Below are 22151 nucleotides of genomic sequence, written 5' to 3' on the forward strand. Positions count from 1 at the left end.
TATCATTCTATTTTACTGCCTGAGGGAGCAGTAGGTGAAGAATTTTCTGCCTCATGTGCTGTAATAATTTAAGTACTGTGTAGCTTGACCTGGATGAGATGTGTGATCATAGCATTTGCTGACCTGTCTTAGGCAACAACATATCTTGGGCACATCCCTCACATTTCAACTGTGACCTTGGCAATCGTTATTTTAGGAGGGATCCTGAAAAGTTTCTCTGTTAGTCTCAAGAATCCATAATTCCGTGTGCAACTTTATTATAATCCACGCCTGCACTGTTAGCCAATAATCATTTAATAAAATTTCAGCATTTCTTTATCTAATGTGAAATACAATTTCTGTTTCAAATTTCTCCTTGGTGAGTTATAGGACTTTGCAGCTGACATCTTGTGCAGGGACAAACATCATGTGATGGCTTTGAGACATTTTAAGATTGATTTCTGTCTTCCTTGGAGACAGTGATGCCTGAAGTAGTTGACTTGGGATGTCATGAAGAGGCAGCAAAATATTAATAATTTAATTGCTGGAGGAGGTGTTTATGGGGTTTTCTTCCACATTCATGTGCATTTGGGAAAGATGACTTGCCCAACCTTGCGTTCAGAGTACTCATGTGAGTGTGTGGGAGAGAGGACTCCATTTACTGCTCCATCATAGGGAGCAAAATATTTTACACCCAAAAGTTTTCAAAAGAAAATTTAAGGAGTAATGGAAGGAAATTGGGAATATCCTATGAAATACAGACAGAGATGGAAATAGAGGTAGAGGTAGAGGTAGGATGTTCAATTGTAAAATGTGCGCCTCGCTATCTTTTGTCTTCTGGTGGAAATTTTGCACACTTTAAATAAAACCTATCTTTCTGGAGACAAGAAAAAAGGGAAGAAGAATTACTTCTTACTAATCATGGGCATAGATTTCCACTTTTCCACTGAAAAGGCCATGTCATCTTTGCAGATGGAAAGGATTGCTTTATGTTATAGTCATAGGAGGGTTGGCATGTGGCCTGCCCAGAGGAGTGTGGATATGGTATGACTCTGTTCACACAATAGCCAACAATGTGTCAGAAAGATGCTCCTCCCCCCAACACATCTTGTGGCACTCCTTCTTTCTAATGGATGGATAGTCCTTGTTCACTTATTCAGATGGCACTGCATGAGCATGAGGAGGGAGAGGCTCATGTCCATCACCCTGGTGCAGACAGGAGCTCCAAAGCTGGGTCAGAGAAGTACTCTGCTCTTGGTTTTATTGTGAATTTTAAAGGAGCTACTCAAGATGCTGAATCTACTGGGACCTACAGGGTCTACAAGGTACCTACAAAATATTAGAAAGGGTAGCTAACATATTGAAAGACAGGAACAGACTTCAAAAAGGCCTTGATAAAATTGGGCTAAACTAATAGAATGAAATTCAGGAGAGACAAATGCTAAATTCTACATTTGGGGCACAAAATCAAAGGCAAAATTAAATTATAATATAGTGGGGACACCTGCCTTAGCAGCAGTACATGTGAAAAGAACCTGTGGATTATTGTTTATCATAAGTTGAGCATGACCCAGCAATATGGTATTGTAGCAAATAATATTTTAGCGGGAATTAATAGAACCTTAGTTTCCAAGACCAGGGAATTAATAGCCCCACTATATTCTGAACTAGCCAGGCCTCATCTGAAGTACTCCAGTTCCACTCACCTCATATTAGGAAGGATACAGTCAAGTTTGAGAAGATTCAAAGAAAGGCAACAAGAATGATAAGAGACATGGACAACAAAGCAAGGACAGCATGTGTGAAAGAATCATATGCATTTCCAAAAATGTATAAAATGTATCCATTTCCACATTCACATTAATTTGGTTGATGTTTGCAATATCCAGTATCAGAGATCTGCTTATGCAGTGCTGTAAATGAATTACGGAAATGGCATAAACCACAAAACATCTCATTATGGTCAACTAGAGGTTTATGTGCTAAGCTCTTCCATTCTCTTCTGGCTTACATGTTGCTTAGTAGCCAGAGGCAAAAATAACATCCTTTTGCATAATATCCTGGCTCCATTTAAATGAATAATTTTCTCACTGGTTAATTAGAAACCATGGGTGGGGAGCAGGAGGAAGAATAACTGTTGATGAAATATGTAAATGGAGCAAAGAATTGGAACAGAATGCATTATAGTAGCAGGTGTATATGATGGTACCACGAGTGGCTGAGTGGTGCCATGGAGAATTAAGAACATATTCACTTGTCTGAGTTAAATATAATCTCTCCCTCTCTCTTTTTAAAAAGTATGTCTCTGTTCCTCTCCCTCTGTTCATTACCACCAATCGTGCTGGGATAGGACTACTCATGGTTGCAACCCGTCAATATCTGGAGTGCCATATGATTCCCAGGCCTGATCTGTATGGGCCAGGTGAGTTCACTGGCATGTCTACAGTGATTCCCAACTTTTGATCCTCTAGATGTTTTGGACTTCAGTTCCCATGATTCCTGACTGTTGGCCAAGATGGCTGGGTCTTCTCGGAGCTGATGTCTAAAACAAATGGAGGACTAGAGACTGATAACCACTGTTTTTTGTGGGTTTTTTGGGCTATGTGACCATGTTCTAGCAGAGTTTCTTTCTGACGTTTCACTGATAATCACTGTTTTAGGGGTGAGTGTGCATAAATTTTTTAACTGCTGGTATCCCAAACACTGGCAAATGGAGGGCTCCCAGCTACACTCCATTTGAGAAGGGAAGGTGCCATCTTGTCACGGAAGCCAACTGCATCTTCCTTTGCTGGACCCCACTAGTACAACAGATAAATCTGTGAATCCTGACCAAATGGCATAAGACAAGACCTTGGAGTGATGGTACATTCTGAACATTTGTGAATATTTGTGTATCACCAGAGATAACAAATCAAACCAATTGGTTCACCAAGCATGACCTCATAAATTTATCTCTTTATGTAAAATTCTGAAAAATAAATTAAACATTTGAGATAGCTAGATAGCTAGATAGAAGAGAATCAGAGCAAGACATTAAGAAACCCCAGTTTGGCAAACAAGGCTTTGATTTAATGAAAATCATGGTTCTAATATTTTAGCTGTATCATGGTCTATCACACTTCCTGAAAAGCCTTTGAAAATGTTAGGTCTAATTGAATGTGGGTTCCTTTAGCTGATTATTAGGGTGCCTAAAGGTGGAATCACGTGTAATTTGACATGGGCCCAAATGTCAAGAAATTAATAAAAACAAAGACTGGGACCAAATGCCCTAGAGTTAATCTGATTTTGCTGCTCCACTAAGCATTGTTTCACAGCACTGCAGCAGAGCAAAGTAATGTTCTCACACCAAGCCCAAATCCTAAACACTAATCTTGGACACAGTCTTCAGCAATTCCCAGTGCATCTAAGGGCCAATTTACACACAATACAGATGCAAATATTATATATATGGTAATGGAGTTCAGGATTGAGGCACTTTCTTTCACTGTAGAAATAAACTAATGAGAACCACCACGAAGACAGAAAGTCTGTGCTGCTTACTGTGCATTTAGATGTACAGGGTGGAATCAAAGTGTATTTCTGTGCCACACAGGGTGGGTTGGCCTTTTTATCCCAGTCATCTATCAACTGACTGGTAAATACAATGGAAATTGCTCAAGATATGATACTCAACTGTAGACTCAAGTCTATGAAAGTTCATGCTACCAACTTCTTTCAGTTAGTCTCAAAGGTGCTACAAGATCCTTGGCATACACTGATGTGGCCAGTAGCTGATGCAAAAAAGGCATTGGGGAATGGAGTGGGCAGATTCAAGGCTCTCACTGCAATCTTGTGAAGAGAGAGAAAATAGAATATCTATGACAGTCTATGATGCATAAACCATAAGTGAGATAATCTAAAAGTATACAATGATATTTAAATGTATTAAGAACAATCCTATGCAGACATTATACTGGCAGATAGGGAGTTAAAGGTCACTGATCTCCTGACAGAATAGCTACTTTATCCAGTGTGTACTTAGTCACAGGAAAGGAGACAGGTTCACCAAGCTGCACACATGTGCATAGCACACATATCAAATTAGGGAGAACATGGCAGACACATAGCCATCAACCCTGGAACGTGCCCAGTAATCTATTGCATTTTATTTACTGGAATGCCAATGTTTCCCCCTTCCATTTTGGGAGAAACTTTTGCCCCTCTATAAATGTGGGACTAGGATTTCAGCTTTCAAGGGTAGAATTTCTAAGAAAATTTTGAGGGGGGGGTAGGATTTCCTTCTTTAATTCAGCACCAAGTGTTTGGGGCTTGTCTTTGCTTTTAATCACTTTTAGAAAAGACTCACTAGCCATTCATTGATCCAGAGCTTGGAAACATTCCCCTCCTCCTTAAAGCACCTCTAATATGGTAGCTTTTGTTATAATGTTGTTTCTTGTTGCTGAGTAATGAGTAATGCCATGCATTAATAAAAGATTAAATGTAAAGGTAGTTCCTTCATATGAATGTCTAGTCATAACCGACTGTAGGGAGTGTGTGTGCTCATCTCTGTTTCTAAGCCGAAGAGCCAGTGTTGTCGAAGCAATGCTCTGGTGGCCATGTGGCCAGCCTGAGTCCACTGAATGCTGTTACTTTCCCACTGAGAAATTGTACCTATTTATATTTACTTGCTTCTGCATGTTTTCCAAGTAGGTTGGCAGAAGCTGGAACTAGTAACAGGAACTCACACCATCATGCAGCACCCAGGCCTTGAACTGCCGACCTGCAGTTGCTAACATGTTTTTTATATTTTTTAAAAAAATATAAATGCATTTTTCAGCAAACTCTGCCATGCACTCCATACCAAGCCACAAATTAGCCGTCTTAACAAAGAAGTACCTCTGTCAATTATTATATCCTGCAATTACTATCAAAACAAAAATGCTTGTATTATGTTCTACAAAGAATGCTGAAGCACCTTCAAGACTTAACATATTTATTATAGCATGATTTTTCATTCTGTAAATTTGTAATGATATGTAGCAACAAAAATAATGTTTGCTAGTTTTTAATGTGGCACAGGGCTCTTCCACTGATTTTGCTGCAACAGATTAACATGGGCATCCCTTCAAGAATATATTATTAACCCTGCAAAAAGAATAGAAATTTATTCCTCACACAGTTCTAGATTTCAGGTTCACCCAATGAAAATGATTCATAGTAAGTTTGATATCAATGAAAGCAGTATTTTGTCACACAAAATATAATTTATATATGTGTGTAATGTTATGACTTACTCTTGACATAAAATATAATTAATTTAAAGGATTTATTATAGACTGTGTAGTTACAGATGTGGAAAATTTTAATGGCTTTCTTCATTATAATTCTGTAGCATGACAACAAAACCAGAATAAGAAAGGTTATCAATACAGAATATAAGATTAAAGATTCAAAGCGAAATAAAAAAAAGATTGTAGTAATTGAAATAATTAATTCATGAGTCTTTATTTATCAACCAGAAGCCCTTAGCCACAATCTGACTTGGAGATTTCACTACTACAGTCACCCCTCCATTTTCACGGACTTGAGACCTGCGGTTTTGATTATTCATGGATGTGCAATCTCCATTAAAGTTAATGGTGCATGCACCCATGACACATGCACATGGTCACGCACAGGAGTGCCATTCAAAGCTATGAGGCTTGAATATATGCGAACTTCCAAATTAACTGGGGGGGGGGGAGTCCAGAACAGATCCCCCGTGAATTCGGAGGGAGGGCTGTAAAGCTATGATTTCTACATTGGACCTTCTGAGAGTCGATAAGTATCATGGAGATACCCTATTAAGATGTTCATGTGTTCAGAACAATTTATTGTAGAGAATGGCTACAATTTAACATCCCTTCAGCATAGCATAATTATTTGCATGTAGATATTTCCTTTAACAGAACTACGCAAACCCTCTGTAGAATAACAATGGTGATGGGGAATACAATGGCTTGGATGTACCTAAATTTAGTGTTCATTTGGAAGAAGGCAAGATATACATTCAATAAACAAAAACAATCTTTGCACTTTAGGATCTTGTCTAGGTCTTTCATAGGTTTTTCCCCTGATTTCTTGACTGTAGTCTCCATTCAGATCAACAACTGAAACCAAGATAAGTGAAATTTTTTACCTATTTCAAATTTCTTATTATCTAGGATGAATTTATGCAGATATTCTATGGTCTAAGCCTCTTTGCTGATTGGGAATCATTCTGTTTCTCCATATTCTGTTCTAACAGTAGCTTCTTGTCCAGAGTACAGGTTTCACATCAGGACAATCAAAACTAATGGTGCTCCCATTCCTTAGAGGGCAAGCCACAGCTTTTTGTGATCTATCCAGTCAAAGGCTTTTCTGTAACCAAGAGAGCACATGCTGATTTTTTTCTAGAAATCCCTGGTGTGCTCCATTATCATCTAATGTCTGCACTGTCTATTTTGACTACCAATCACACCTCAAGGGTTTTTCACATCCGATACTTGAGATCTTTTAAATCAGAATCTTCTATATCAGAGTGTCTGTGGCTTTCCCAGCACAATCATATGACCATCACTTGGTGGCCCTATACTTATTTATTTATTATGGCCCAGTATAGACTGGCACTTTGGGCTGGCCTAGGGCCAAAAGTACCATGTGCTGTGGGCCACGGGCACCATCTTGGCGTGCTGGGGCACACAATAATGACATAGCTCGTGTACTGTGTCCAAATGTGCACAAGGGACGTCACAGCACCACTCCTTGGCAGTGGCAGAGAAAGGAGCCACATTTCACTGCTCCTTTTTCCCACGCATCCTTGCCGTGCCGTTTGGTTGGTGCAAAAACAATATGGCATCCTAGGATGTTATTTAAAAGTTTTCTGTTTTGAATGCCTGTTTGAAATTGAAGGTTTTCGCCAGTCGGCAGAAGGCCATCAATGAAGGGGCCATTCTGGTCTCCCTGGAAAGGGAGTTCCAGAGTCTAGGGGCAGCTATAGAAAAGGCCCTCTCTTGTGTCCCTACCAACTGTGCTTATGATGGTGGTGGGATAGAAAGAAGCCCCCTCCCACCCCAGGAGGATCTCAGAGCTCCAGCTGTCTCATAGAGGAAGATATGGTCTGCCAAATATCCTGGACCTGAGATATATAAAGCTTTAAATGTCATCACCAGCACTTTGAATTGTGCCCAGAAACAAACTGGCAGCCAGTTGAGCTGTTTCAATAGGGGTGATGTATGATCTCTATAACCTGCCCCTGTTAGAAGCCTGGATGCAGCTCTTTGGGCCAGCTGAAGTTTCTGAACACTCTTCAAAGGCAGCTCCAAGTAGAGTGCATTACAGTAGTCCAAATGGGATGTAACCAAGGCATGTACCACTGTGGCCAGATTTGGCGTCTCAAGGAATGGGCGCATTTGGCAAACCAGTTTTAAATGTCTAAGAGCACTTCTGGTCATTGCAGAGACCTGGGCCTCCAGGTTCAAAGCTGAAACCAGGAGTACCTCCAAACTGTGAACCTGTGTCTTCAGGGGGAATGTGACCCCATCTAACACAGGCTGGATCCATATTCCCTGATCTGCCTTCTGACTGATCAGGAGCATCACTATCTTGTCTGGATTAAGTTTCAACCTGTTTGCCCTCATCCAATCAATTACTGATGACAGACACTGGTTTAGGACCAGGGCAACCTCCTTGGATTGAGGTGGAAAGGAGGGATAGAGTGTCATTGGAATAATTTTTGGATAATCCCAAAACTCTGGATAATCACTCCCAGCAGCTTCATGTATATGTTAAATAGCTTAGGGGACAACACAGAACTCTGAGGGACCCCATTAGCTAATGACCAGGGGGTCAAGCAGGAGTCCCTCAGTAGCACCTTCTCGGTTTGCCCCTCAAGGAAGGGATGGAGCCACTGTAAAACAGTATCTCCAAGTCCCATCCCAGAGAGGCAGTCCAGATGGATACCATTGTTGATGGTATTGAAAGCCACTGAGAGGTCCAGGAAAACCAACAGGGACACACTTCCCCTGTCTAGTTCCCTGCGCAAATCATCCACCCAGTCTATAGTCATCTTCATTTAACTCTGGTGGTGGGTTGGAGACTTTTGCACATGTGCCATGTAGGGAGATGTTGTAATACAGGAGCACACCTGATTCTTAACATGTGGGTCTGATTTGTCCTCAAACTCCCATGCCATATGATAATTGCTATTTTGACACAGATTTATGTTGTGCCCTTCCCTTCTCCCCATGTTATTTTTAAATATGTATCTGCAGTTTGACCCAACACCTTTGATATAACAACATATACAAAATGTTTCTCTCCCATAATAAAATAAAACAAGCAACAGATGTAGATGTTGGACCACAAAGATCATTTTGGGGATAATATTCTCAACTAAACTATAATTAGGGTTAGGGAAGCAGATTAATTAAACAGAACAAATTGCAAGCTATGCATTTTTTTAAATTTCATGTTTCATTTCCAGGTTGATTTCTGGCCTAGCATCTTGTAGAACATATTGTGTTGTCAGACATACCAACCCAGTGAATCCTTGGATTCCCATGCAACCAAGCCCAGTTCCTCAAACACATAAAAGAGAGGTAGACTCCAAGATCTCCCATCAGAGGTGTTGGACCTCATTCTCTCCATCTTTCTCCTTTGCAGCCATTTCCAAAAAAAAAAAAAAAAAAAAAAAAACCAAGGGAAAATGAGTCAGCAGCTCTCAGTAGGATGTCAGCAACAGTGGGTCAGAAACCCTTGGACCATTGTCACTACATGTGGCCCATTCTCCCAGTTCCATCCAGGCTTCTCCAGCAGCCAAAGCCTATCTAGCCTTGGTGGAAGAGCATCCTTATCCCTCCATGGAGGTCAGAAGAGTGACACCTTACCAAGAAGATACAGCATCCAGGGGGTTCATGTTGATCCAAATCAGCTGATGCCTTTGCCTGGGACCATTTGCCCTGACATCCAGAAAGTGAAACGTCAGGAGATGGAAGACATAAAGCACCTGAACAGCCAGTTTGCTGGGTTCATTGAGAAGGTGAGATCAGAACTGAAATTTTATGCTGTGTCTTCCTCACCACTTCATTGGCATTCCAGGGCTACTCGTAATTCTCAGTGCATTCTCAGGCCTGATATCAGGTGCAGCTAGTGGCTGGTTAAACAAAGCCAGACCTTCCTCAGTGTCAGGCTATTGCTGATTACTTTTCAGAACCTGAAATTCCCTTCTCTTGGGAGGACAGAGTTGTGTGCCACAATGTCCATCCTCCAACCTCCTAAACCAGCCTGCTGCCAACTCTCTCTGAGAGAGAGAGAGAGAGAGAGAGAATTCAGCTGTTAGTCATGTTAGCATTCATTGTGCCTTTGTCTCAGGCAAAATATTTTGCACCAATGGTCAACCTGAAAGTGATTGGTACAGGCATGTTTGTCCTAGTTACTTTTGGGTGTGAGGTCAGGGTTTTTTTTGGACTTATTTACATGATTGCTTTAAAAGACTGAGAATCATGCAACACTGAAAATCATGTTGGATTACAAATCCCAACAGCCACAAGTAGTGTAGTAATTGGTGAGTAATGTTGGGAGTTGTAATGCAACAACTCGAAGGCCAGAGGATCCTCATGCCCACTCTAAAGATGCAGAAAAAGCCAGCATAGCTGTGCTTAAAACATGCCCACTTCCTTCAGATTATTCTAATATATATTCAGTTTTTTAGCCTAACCATCTCTCTGGGTTTTTATTATAATATGCTTGTAAATACCTTTCTTCTTTTTGCTAAATCCAATTCTGTTAATTGGCTCCAACAACTTTTTTTTTTGCAGCTTTGTCAAAGTTCACCAACATTGTAATCAATTTTTAAAAGAAGGTGCACCTTAGGAATCAAAATGGATGCCAAGCTTCTCTAGACATGAGTTCAAGGATGTCACCATACTTCTTATTTAATTTACTTACTTTAGATATTGGATTTTAGGTACAATGTCTTGAACAGAAGAACCAGCTGCTAGCAACCAAATGGACCCTTCTGCAGAAGCAAACCAAACCAAACACTCAAGATACGGAATCTTTTTTTGAGCGGTTCATTTGCAGTTTGAAGAATCAACTGGACTGCTTGCTGCATGAGAACAGAAAACTGCAAACTGATCGCAAGAATGCCAAAGAGTTGACTGTGGACTGCAAGCAGAGGTGAGCTTACATCATGTGAAAAGCTAACCACATGAAATAAGGAATTCTGTACAGATAGGAAATAAAAGATATAAGCTGGGCCCCGGAACTATTTTTAAGGTGGAGGGGACTCATCTTCAGCAGGAAGATTGCTAATAATTTTGGGTTCTTGCAGGTACTTGTAGTTCTGTGCATGTCAATTTCCCTGGACAGATTGGCAGACAGATTGGTTGACCAAGACCACTATGCTTATTAAAGCTGTGCTTACTTTGGGGGCAACTCTATTCATCCCTGGCTTTGAAATGAATGAAGGGTATGAATTTAAGTACAGAAACACATGAAGCTGCCCTATATTGAGAGAAACCATTGCTCTGTCTAGCTTAGCACAGTCACGCCAAATGGCAGTAGATTCCCAGGTCTCAGGCAAAGAAGGGCCTTTCTATTTTCTTTGAAACCTAGAAAGTAGGGATGAAATCTAGGCTCTTCCACATGAAAAGCTGTGGCTCTCTTTCCAAGAGTCAGCTAGGCTGTAAGAAAAACCTTTTCATTTAGGCTGGCTTTTTATGTGTAATTGCTCCTCACAGGGAGTCTTCTTATGTTGCAAGGTGCTTTGGCTTTTTAAACTTTTGGATGCTTATAAAATGATTTTGTACTGTTTTAATGTGATGATTTTTAATTGTTTATACATTTTTATTGTTAGGTTTTAATTTATTCTTTTTGTGAGCCACCTTACGCACCACTCTGGGAGGAAAGGTAGCATATAAGTGAAATAAATAAAATAATATTTTTTTAAAAGATGAATTGGATTCCAGATAGACTCAAGGAAATGCCTACAAGAAGGATTAAAAACACAGTAGAGGCTTTCTTATATGGAGGGTGTATTCAATATTACAGAAATAAAGCAGTTTGACAACATTTTAACTGCCATTATTCTATCCTATGGAATTCTGGGATATGCAGTGAGGCAGCAGACCAGGCTGGATACCTTGCCAAACTACAGATTCCAAGATTCCACAGGTTGGAATCACATCATTAAAGGGGTGTCAAACTGATTATTTCTATAGTTTTTTGTAGGTTTTTCGGGCTGTGAGGCCATGATCTAGAAGAGTTTATTCCTGATTTTTCGCCAGCCAGTCACAGCTGCTGCCAAAGCATCAGGAATAAACTCTTCTAGAACATGGCCTCATAGCCTGAAAAACCTACAAAAACCTATGGATGCCAGCTGTGAATGCCTTCAATTTCACATGTTTTATTTCAGCAATGTGGAAAAGCTATGAGTGATAGTAGTGGTCTTTTCTGGATGGTAACAGTTCTTCGGGATCTCAAGCAGAAGGTTTGGGTTTTGTTTGTTTGTTTGTTTGTTTATTTGGTGTACTTGCTACCTGACTTGGGCCTCATTTGCTCATAGTCTTATTTTTATTCCTCTCTTGAAGGTATGAAGAGAAGGTTAATGAGCACACTGCAGCAGAGAATGAATTTGTGGGACTCAAGAAGGTAAAGTAGAAAAAATCCACAACATTTAGATTAAGTTCTTTACCACTATTCTGGCAATCTAAGACCACCCATACTGGTTAATCCTGAAAACATTGGCACTTGAAGAAAAGGAAAGAGGCTTCTTACTTGCAGTGGAACAAACTCCCTCGAAGTGTAGTGGAGTCTCCTTCCTTAGAGGTCTTCAAACAGAGGCTGGATGGCCATCTGTCGGATATGCTTTGATTGTGATTTCCTGCATGGCAGAATGGGGTTGGACTGGATGGCCCTTGCAGTCTCTTCCAACTCTACGATTCTATGATTCTATGATTCTATGATTCTATGCCTCTGTTTCAGCAAGAAAAAGAGGACCTGCATTTTCATATGTTTCATGCAAACAATAGAATAGACCTGTGTTGGGAGGAGAAAGAAGGTGGGAAGCTGACAGGCTCACTTATAAGAATAACCCACATGTTTCACTGTAACAGAGGAGCACAGAACCTTGTACTAAATAGAGACAAAAATGGCTGCCGAAGGGGTAGTGCTCTGAAACTTCAAATGTGGAGCAAAACTCTGTTGCCTTTCATTTTACAACTCTAGCTCCCAGTCACATTATAGCCATGGCGGGTTGTGTGACCTAATGTTTTCTCTACTATGCAAAAATGAAGGTGTTATGAGTCCAGGACTATCTCTTCATTCCCCATTTTTTTAACCATCTGTGCCTGGTGAGGGGGCTTACCATTCAAGTTTAAGTTTTTTGGGGAAAGCAAGGTACCAATAAAGTAATATGGTATCATTAAGTACAATGTATTTTGAACTTTGAGGCTGGTGTCATAAAGGTATTACTACAATATGGACTTTGGAATTTTGATTTATCGCCAACTGAATTCCCTCACATCTCTGTTTCTTGACTGAAGCAAAGAATGCTTGTTAACTGAGGATAACAAAACCCTACACTCTGTAGAAAAACAAAAGTTCATCATAGACCCATGATCATAAATGCAAACTCTGTTTTTAAACTTCTGTTTGAAATTACTTCATGATTATATGGAATAATTTAAAAATATCCTCTTTTTAGGATACAGACTGTCTAACTGTGATGAATGCTGAATTAGAGGCCAAAGTCAGCCTCCTTTACCAAGAAATTCAGTGTCTGAGAAATGTATTTAGTGAGGTAAGTAGGAAGAGTTTTCCTGAAGTTTCTGTCTTCCTCTCTATAGCCTCCATTTAGCCTATAAGTTCCCAGAGAATTAGTCCCAGAGAAATGATAGGCAAAAATATTTTCAACCAAGCATGTTTTCAACCTGGTTGCTTTGTTGCATCTTTTTCTATGTACTTTGGAATTGCAGATGGGCTAGTCCAATTTTTCGTTTGCACTGAAAAAGGGTGAGCAAATATAAACAATGTAATTTTTCCCTATGTTCTTTCTTGAAACAAGCAATGAATAATGATAAGCAATTTTCTTCTTGCTGCAAGAAAGTCTTTGGACTTTCACAATTTGGAATTTATTGTGCACAAAATTCACAGGTTAGTGATTTGCACAAAAAACACCATTATCTGTACAGGGAATAATGTTTCTGCATAAAAATATTATTTTCTCTGCAGAAAGTGTTGTTTCCTATACAAAACAGCCACACATGAATTTTGCATGGAATCAGCTCCAAAGTGTTAAGATTCTTGTTACTGCAAGGTTCTTCTTACCAGGTTTTTTCAAAATGCAAAAGACATCTTTTTTTCATCATTTATTTTTTAAATATTCTTCTCATCCTTTGCAAATAGTTTTGCTTTTCTTAGAGCATTAAGTTTTCTGCATGGTCCAAATTCTCCTGTGTACGTTCATTAGTCATTGACTGTAGATTTCATGGCAACCTGGTACATGTGAACTGTTAAAGAGATAAAGGAAATGAAATCCCACATGCTGTTGATGGTCCACAGACTTTATTATCTTAAAAAGCCCAATGCATTTACTTGTCACATATTGGTCTTCATCAGAGGCTATTACCAGAGATTTCAGAAGTCTGCACTCTCAACAAAGTGGACACTCTGAGTATTGGAAGGTAGGGCTGCAACTCCTGAAATCTCTGGTAATAGCTCCTGAAGAAGGTTAATTTGCACCAAAGTCAAAACGCATTGGGATTTTTAAGATAATAAAGTTTGTGGACCATCAACAGCATGTGGGACTTCGTTTCCTTTATCTCTTTTGCTGTGAATATGTGCTTTCCAGTTTGTTTGTTTTTGTTCTGTACATGTGAACTGTAAATCATAGGTTAATCAGTAAAGAACTTCTAATGTCAACTTGAATGCAAAGTTTGAATGCAAATGCACTAGTACTAGTTCACACAAGTGTTTGGAAAAATTACTTTTGATGAATACAGTGCCCAGAGACTATCAGTCAGCATGGTGTGAAGATTCAGACGTATAGTCCAAACCCTTAAGAGTTATCATGAATCACTGAATAGTCAAATAGAAAAATACCCCATAATATTAATGACTATGTAAGCCAGCTCTTTGCATCTATATCTGTTTTTCAGATAAGGATCTACAGGTTTTAATAGACCATAAACTAAATAAAAGCCAATGCAATTCTGGTGTGCATCCACAGGAGTATATTGTCCAGACTGAGGAAAGTATCAGTTTGACAGAAAGTATGAGGTTTGACCATTCTGCTTAGGTCAGACTCCATCTGGAATACTGTGTCCAGTTCTGGACACCAAAGTTCAAAATAGATGTTCACAAGATGGAAAATGTCCAGAGAATGGTAACCAAGATAAATCAAATGTCTATAAACCAAGCATTATGAGGAATACCTCTGAGAGCTGTGAATGTTTAGCTTGGAGAAGGGAAGACCTAGATGTGACATGATAGCTATCTTTAAATATCTGAAGGGATGTCAGGAACAAGATGGAGCTAGCTTGTTTTCTGTTCCTGCAGAGACTAGAACATGAACCAGTTACAAGAAAAGAGATTCTACCTAAACATTAGGACCACTTTTTCCCCTTTTTTTTTCTTTCACTGTCAGAGTGATTCAACAGTGGAATAGACTGCCTTGAAGGGTGGTGGGCTCTCCCCTCCCTTGGAGGCCATTAAACAGAGGTTGCATGGGCATCTTTCAGGAGTGTTTAATTGTGTATTTCTGCATGACAGGGGATTGGATTAGATGGCTCTTATGATCCCTTCCAACTTTAAGATTCTACAATTCTTTGATTCTGTGGTGTGAGACAGACTGCCAAAAAATGGTGGCCTACCGGTGCCTGTTTTTCCACCAGAGAGAAGCTGCAGCTGCCAAACCATGCAGCTTCCCGCCGGCAGAAAAACAACCCATGAAAAGCGGGTTCTTCTCAAGCTGCAGTGGCAGAATAAAAAGTGCGCCACTGGTGCACTTGTTACGTAAGCTCTGCGTGGCACCATGAGGACACCGCACAGCACTTACATAACCATGGTGGCACCCATGTATACAGGGTGCTGCCATTGTTACGCCCTCGTCACATGCTAAGGTTGAGGGGCATATGGGTGCGCCGCCCCAAGGCAACCCTAGCACATGACGAGGGCATCACAAATGGCCTGTCTGTTCTGGGCCTGTGATATGCCCTGTTAAAACACTAGCAAATTTGACAAGGAAGGGTATGAGGTGAGTGAAGTGTCCATGAGCTAAAATAACTGACTATGCATTTGTTACATAGGAGCAAGGTCAGCTAGACAAACAAGTTGGAGATCTGGGTGTGGTTGTGAAAATGGACAACAGCAGAAACTTTGACATGGACTGCATTGTCACTAAAATCAAGAAGGAATATGAGGAAGTTGTCCAGAGAAGCAAAGCTGAAGCTGATGCCTTTTACCAAAACAAAGTAAGTGCTGCAATTTAACAATATTTTAGACCAATTGGAAAGTTGTCATTCTTTGATTTGAAAAATAAACAACAATCCTAAAGGGTTATTGACGAATGACAAGTATAGAACCTGGATAATGGCAAGCAATTTTTGCTAGGTTAAATAATTTATGTTTTCTTCTTTCTTCTCAAATATATTTCTCCTGCCATTATTGAGATCTTCTCAACATGCATCTTTATATCTTCAAAGCTTTTTCCTTCATTGGTTTCCAGCAATACAAAGACCTATCCTATTAGATTTCTATAAACTGAGACTGTAGGCCAGCCTTTCCTAAATTTGTTGCCCTCCTGCTATTTGAGACATCAGCTACCGTCTTTCCTCACCACCACCCAGACTGGATGAAGATGATGGGAACTGGCAATACAAAGCTCTTGTAATATGCCAAGTTAGGGGAAACTGCCATGTTCACATGAAAGCAGAAGTAAATCCATTAAAGCGGAAACATCAATACAGACTTAAGGTGTCTGGTACAAATTCATATCAAGAGAATGCAGCTGTTCAAGCCAACGGCCTTCAGTTAGCTGTATGGTTAAATATCAGAGACTGGTGAAGGGAACTTATTTAAAGTGTCTAGGCCATTCTCAGGGTACCCAATAAAGCTAAGGATCAATGTTAGGGAGGGAAAAATCCAGGAAGGTTAGCATGGCAGTGCTGACATTGTTGGTTGTGGGAACTGTCACAGCCAAGCCAGAACAAACACATCTCTAGGTGCAACAGGAGATATGAAGTGATGGGAATGGCACACATCAGTTCTGAACAACACAAGAGAAGGAGTGAGATCTACCAGTGACAGATGAGTCAACATAAAAAAGAGGGACTAACAAGATAACAAGGGAGCAACTATAGCATGGAGCCTCTGTCAAGGACCAGACTGTTTTATTAAACAGAAAAAATATTGCTATCAGCAATATTGTAGCCATCTTTGATAAATACATTTACACCCTTAGTATGAAGAGGCTCAAAAGAAGAGATGCAACTTCAAGGGAGATTTGAAGCACCGTGAGCAACAGATTTTGGAGCTCAATAGAACAATCAAGAAGCTTCAGTGTGAGATTGAGCGTGTGCAAAAGGAGGTAAGAATGGCAGTTTATTTCTGCTGCATGCCTACTCCACATGAGACAGTGAGCTGAAGTCTATAGATGCAAGCTAGAACCCTACTAGTACGCTACAGTCACATGACAGTTTGTTAGACCAAGCAGTTTGTGCTTTCTCTGTACTGGCAAAGAAAAGAGGGAGCAGTGGTGACATGAAGAGACTACTGTAAGCTCTGACCCACCTATTTCTGAATGCCTAGCTTCAAAACAGAAGCACTCAGCTGGGTGGGTGGGTGCTTAGACAATTAACTATTCTGTGTCACACATCACAGAGTGCTTAATTTCTGAAACCTTCCTCTCCAGAATCCAGGCAGTTGGAAACAGATGGGTCAGAACTCACAACTGCCTTCTCCTGTCACCACTGGTGCCAACTTTGCCATTGTTTTCTTCATATCATTCTTCTGGTTGTTCTCTGGGACTAGATTATATACAGGAAAATGGTAATTACATAAGGAGAAGGGTAATCTCTGCTGCAAGGCTGGGCAATCTGATGCCCTCTTTAGACAGCTGTCTATAATACCAGCCCTCGAGAACTATAGAAATAGAACAGTTTGATACTGTTTTAACTGGTATGGCTCAATGCTATGGAATTCTGAGATTTGTAGTTTTGTGAGATATTACCTTCTCTGACAGAGAGCTCTGGTGCCACAACAAACTACAAATCCAAGGATTCCATAGGATGGGGACATGGCTGTTCGAGTAGTGTCAAGGTGCATTATTTCTGCATTGCAGATGTAGCCCCTGACAATGGACAGGGGTTATGGGAGATATAAAACTTCTGGATAGTACTAGGTGGTGCATACCCTACTTTCATTGCATTATGTGACTACTGGGTGGCAAACAAAGGCAGAATGGAAAGTGTAGTCATGGTCATGCAATGCAGTTTAGCTATATTTAGGTTGGATGCAGAGGGAATTTCTCCCTGTTCTTTCAATGTATGTATATACAGAAAGCAGAGACTCTGCTCTGTCTTTCTGACCATTAATGAGTATTGAGCCATCTTTTCACCTCAGTTCATCACAAGGGATGTGATTGAGTAATATGGTCCAAGGAAGCAAAGTTCAGGTTGGTGTGATGAAGCTTTATAATCCTGACAGAATACCGAGCTTCAGAAGGCATTGTGTGATGCAACAGAAAAGGGTGACAATGCTCTCAAAGATGCCCAGAAGAAATATGCAGAGTTGGTAGAAGCTCTTCGGAATGGCAAAGATGAACTGGCAGGCCTGCTCCGGGACTACCAGGAACTACTGAATGTCAAGTTAGCCCTTGATATTGAGATTGCAGCCTACAACAGTCTACTGAAGGGGGAAGAGGAGAGGTGAGTCCTCCATCTCTGATGATAATTTTTAAGAGGGCATAGCCTCCAACTGTCCTGAACTGGCAGCGACAATTCCAGTTATTCCTCTGTCATTCCACTTGTTCAGCTGCTTTTAAAGATGTTCCAGTTTCTCTCTCTTCCTCCCACTGTCCCCTTTTGTCTTCACCAGAAGCTTCAGATTGAGTTCAAAGTGTGGAAGTACTTTCACTCAGAGGGTGTTCTCACTTAAGATTTGAAACGAATTAAAATACAACGTTTTTAATAGATCCGATTCAAAATAACCCTGGTCTTATCCCGCGTTCCAAATCGCTTTTATTCTTTGTTCCCATCTGGTTTTTTAAATCGAAGTTTTTACCTGCAAGCGTTCCTACTTGGCATGAATTCGGTGTTAAAATAAATCGATTCTTCTCCTCCATACCTTATTTGGAGCTGTCAATCAATCGTACGTCAGAATGACGTAACGTTAATCCAGAATATTTGGAAGCGATTTATCTTTTGGCATCGTTTCCATTTCATTGACAGCCAGGGAGAATCCCTTCAGAGAGCCCAGAGATCAATGGGAGAGGCTTCTGACAAAGCGAAGCTCTTTCCAGAGGAACTATGGGATAGGTTTTGGAGGGCAGCATCCTGTCTCCCAAGACAGCCAGGGAGAATCCCTTCAGAGATCCCAGAGATCAATGGGAGAGGCTTCTGACAAAGCGAAGCTCTTTCCAGAGGAACTATGGGATAGGTTTTGGGTGTCCCTGTCTGGGTGAGATCAGATGCCTCCTTGCGAGGAGCCTTCCCTTCCCTGCCTGGGCGAGATCAGAGCCCAAGCGGGCAGGGAATGCCTCTTTGAGAGGAGCCTTCCCTTCCTGCCTCTCCTCCGTTAGAAATGGGCTCTCCCCACACAGAGGGAAGGTTGCAATCCACCGGGAGAAGCCTTGTAGTCCTTTGCAGATGGAGGCGCTTGAGCAGCCGGGACTTCAGGCGCTTAAAGCGCTGAAGAGATTAAGCACCTGTAAACCATTAAAATAAAAAATAAAAATAATCCTTATCTCTTATTGAAAGACCACAGCGAACAAAGGGGTGAGGGAAGAAAAAATGGCGACAGCCACGACGGATGGGGACAGAAAGGGCAACTCCCCCAAGGACAGCCCCCACCGCAGTCCGCTCCTCCCATCAATCCAACCCGATTCAAAGGCTGTCGTTCCTATTTAAATACTCCGGTTCCTAACTCGAATCAATGGAAAAACGTAGGTCGGACCCTAGTGTTTTTTTTAACACGTGTTAAATGAGGAAAATTCGATTTAAATTTTTATCCCGCTCTATGATTCGATTTGTAGTGGGGATAATTGCGGGTTGCTCTAGAACCGTTCTAGGTTTAAATCGGATCCTAATATGAACGCCACTCCTTGGATTCGATTCAGAACGCGGGGTTTCCCCTAGTGGGAACATCCCCTCAGTTAACTCAGCAGGGGGATGCAGAAGGGAGGGGGCAAAATCTTGTCCTTCTCAGTAGATTCAGGTAAAATGCTGTGGCCTCTCCTCGCTTGTGTGTTCTTCCTCCTTAGTAACTGTTGCCAGGCTGACCACACATTCTGATTTTATTTGGCCACATGATCCAGTTTTCATCTGTAAAATGTTGGAAGGTATATGAGGTCAGCATGTGTTCTGTTCTTCCTCACCAAAATCTTAATTCATTTAGGAAAATATAGTGATGGAATATAGTGTAAACACTCTTTAAAATACCAATATAATACTTTGCATATTTTTCCCCAGAATTTTCCCATATAGTGTTTAAAAGCCCTTCTGCATTATACTTTTTGTACTATGTATGAATGTTTATCACAGGGTAAATGCAGAAAACAAAACAGGTGAGCATTCAGCATGTTACTGAAACTCAAAAATCTGTGGCCCAAAATCAAAGAGCTATCCTCAACTAGCAGTAAGGGACCTGGTGCCAAATGCGCTGGGTTAAATGGGTATTTTTGTGACCACCACCACCACCCCACACATACAAACTGCAATATGATATGAACTCCAACTACATAACCCAGATTTCTCTCTGGGTTATGTCATAGTGTGAATGGGCCCTTGGTAAATCAACACTCTTGTAACTTCAATTGATTCATTAGGTTTACTGTAAGTGAAAGGAACAGTTGGATTTAGCTGTAAGACATTAAAATGTTTTAAGGCAGGATCTGAAAGATGGAACTGAGGACTGATATAACCATTCTAGGAGAAGAATGCACTATATTGTTTCTCTTTTCCATGCAGGATGTCCAGAGATTGTGGAAGCTCAGTCAGTATCTGTAAGTAGCACATAGTTTATTTATTTATTTCTCCTTCTCAATCATTAAGTATTCTAAGATTCCAAAAATAGTTTGAGAAATATGCATTCAATATGGCTTTCTCCCTTGCAGCTGTAGCCAATGCCTCAAGGTCATCTCAGAGTGCTGTGAAGCAAAGACATGAATGCTGTACGAAGGATGGAGCCATTTCTGGATCTGGAAACTTAGGAACTACAGTATCTAATTGTAGTCACAAGAAGCAAGGATGTCAAAGTGAAAACTCAAGCAAAACTAAAAAATGAAACTAATGAAAATGGCTAGATATAATGCCAATGGGGCTATCTTAGGATGCATCTGCACTGCAGAATTAATGCAGTTTGATACTGTTTTAATTGTCATGGGTCAATGCTATGGAATTCTGGGATTTATAGTTCTGTGAGAAATTTAGCCTTCTCTGGCAGAGAGTTCTGGTGCCACAACAAACTTCAGATCACAGGATTCCATGGGATGGAGCCATGATAGATTGAAGCAGTGTCCAATTGCATTCATTCTGCAGGGTGGCAGCAGCCACAGCCCCAACTAGGACTGACCAATTGAAATGTATGAGACTGGCTAGTTACCCACTATATAGGTCCCACTAATTTAAATAGGTTTATGCTAGCTGGGACTAACATTGGATTTAGCCCAATGATTTTGTCAGATCTTTCTCAACTGTCAGAAAGGGAAAGCTGGTTTAGGTTTTTGGTGAGCAGGCTAAGGCATTGGTAGGGCTATAGATATTTAGGACCACTTCACACATTACTATCACAGTACATTATGGCACAGGGAGATATAAATCAACATAGCCTCCTCTCTAGTGCGTAATACTATTTTTTCTCTTCTTCTAGGTAAATGTGTGTAGGCTCAGAATGAATAGTGAGATCTTTAATAAATAGACTTAAGCTGCACTAACACAACTCAATATTCTAAACTGGAATCTCACAAATCAGCTGTTCAGAAGAATCCACTGGCCAGATTCAATCTCCATACTTCTTTTATTCACCATATAGCTGATTTGGGGGATGGGTTGTGGCTTTGTTTACCACACTATGTGCACAGATTTGGCTGCTGTATTTGACCTTTCATGGATTGGTTTCTGTGTTGCATTTGTGAAGGGATTCTTTAAAAGGTTGGAAAACATTGTTGAGACAAAATTTCAGACTTCAAGATGGTAAGATACTATGTAGCTGCTTGCTTTTCTGCTTACTGCTATAGTTTTCTGTATTTTAGTAAATAAATCTTCATGCGGGAACACTGCATTATGTCGTATCTTATTTTTATTTTGTATTTAACCCTAGTTACATCAGTTTCTTATTCTAGACAAGAGAGGGGTTTTTTTTTACCTCATAAGACCTCAGGCCAGTGCACTTTGTGGAGAAGGGTGGATTTGAACCTGGGGGTGACACCTTGACACTTCTTTCTCTAGCTGTGACTCATTTTGGCTTCAGCAGAAGGCAGTCATCGTGAGCTTAATGGGAAACCTCTGTTGCTCTAAAAGTGAAGTAGAATTTTATTTCTTGCAATGGAAGATGAGGCAAGCCTGGAAAAGAAATGATTGAGGAAATGGACCATGCTTCCTAGCTTTTGCATTGCTCACATACCATGAACACAATGAGCTGCACAAGGGCTACTGTGAGAGCATGAGTTTCTGCTGTTTTGCTGGGAATCAGTCACACACCCTTAATCTCATTACATTTTTCATGGTTGACATGTGATTAGATCACCTTCATCCACTCTATGATCTTCTCTTTTCCCCTAGAAGGTCAAGGGAGTGCAAAAATGTTCAGTAATTGTGAGTGGCTCTCCAAAGAACCATAAAAGGTTTTTCAGCCTGAAAGCCTTTTATCTACAGGTGCTAGGTACTGAAGCTGTCATGGTCTGGTAACAAATTAAAAATATATATAAATTTCTCTTCTGGTATAAATATTCTCAATAT

The 22151-nt window shown here is 40.5% G+C and overlaps 1 protein-coding gene across 1 annotated transcript in view; it reads left to right on the forward strand.

Annotated features, from left to right (window-relative positions):
- The window catches only part of LOC121920458 (keratin, type II cytoskeletal 2 oral-like), a 38156-nt gene extending 17678 nt beyond the window's left edge, over nucleotides 1–20478 (forward strand). The window contains exons 10-19 of the mRNA XM_042447598.1: nucleotides 1140–1304; nucleotides 8771–9016; nucleotides 9944–10155; nucleotides 11568–11628; nucleotides 12683–12778; nucleotides 15285–15449; nucleotides 16439–16564; nucleotides 17683–17903; nucleotides 20163–20197; nucleotides 20309–20478. Of these exons, the coding sequence (XP_042303532.1) occupies nucleotides 1140–1304; nucleotides 8771–9016; nucleotides 9944–10155; nucleotides 11568–11628; nucleotides 12683–12778; nucleotides 15285–15449; nucleotides 16439–16564; nucleotides 17683–17903; nucleotides 20163–20197; nucleotides 20309–20478 (1497 nt within the window). The remainder of the gene's footprint in view (nucleotides 1–1139; nucleotides 1305–8770; nucleotides 9017–9943; nucleotides 10156–11567; nucleotides 11629–12682; nucleotides 12779–15284; nucleotides 15450–16438; nucleotides 16565–17682; nucleotides 17904–20162; nucleotides 20198–20308) is intronic.
- The last annotated feature ends 1673 nt before the right edge of the window (nucleotides 20479–22151 follow it).

The sequence above is a fragment of the Sceloporus undulatus genome, chromosome 2 (genome assembly GCF_019175285.1).
Source record: "Sceloporus undulatus isolate JIND9_A2432 ecotype Alabama chromosome 2, SceUnd_v1.1, whole genome shotgun sequence".
In the NCBI taxonomy this organism is placed as follows: Eukaryota; Metazoa; Chordata; class Lepidosauria; order Squamata; family Phrynosomatidae; genus Sceloporus; species Sceloporus undulatus.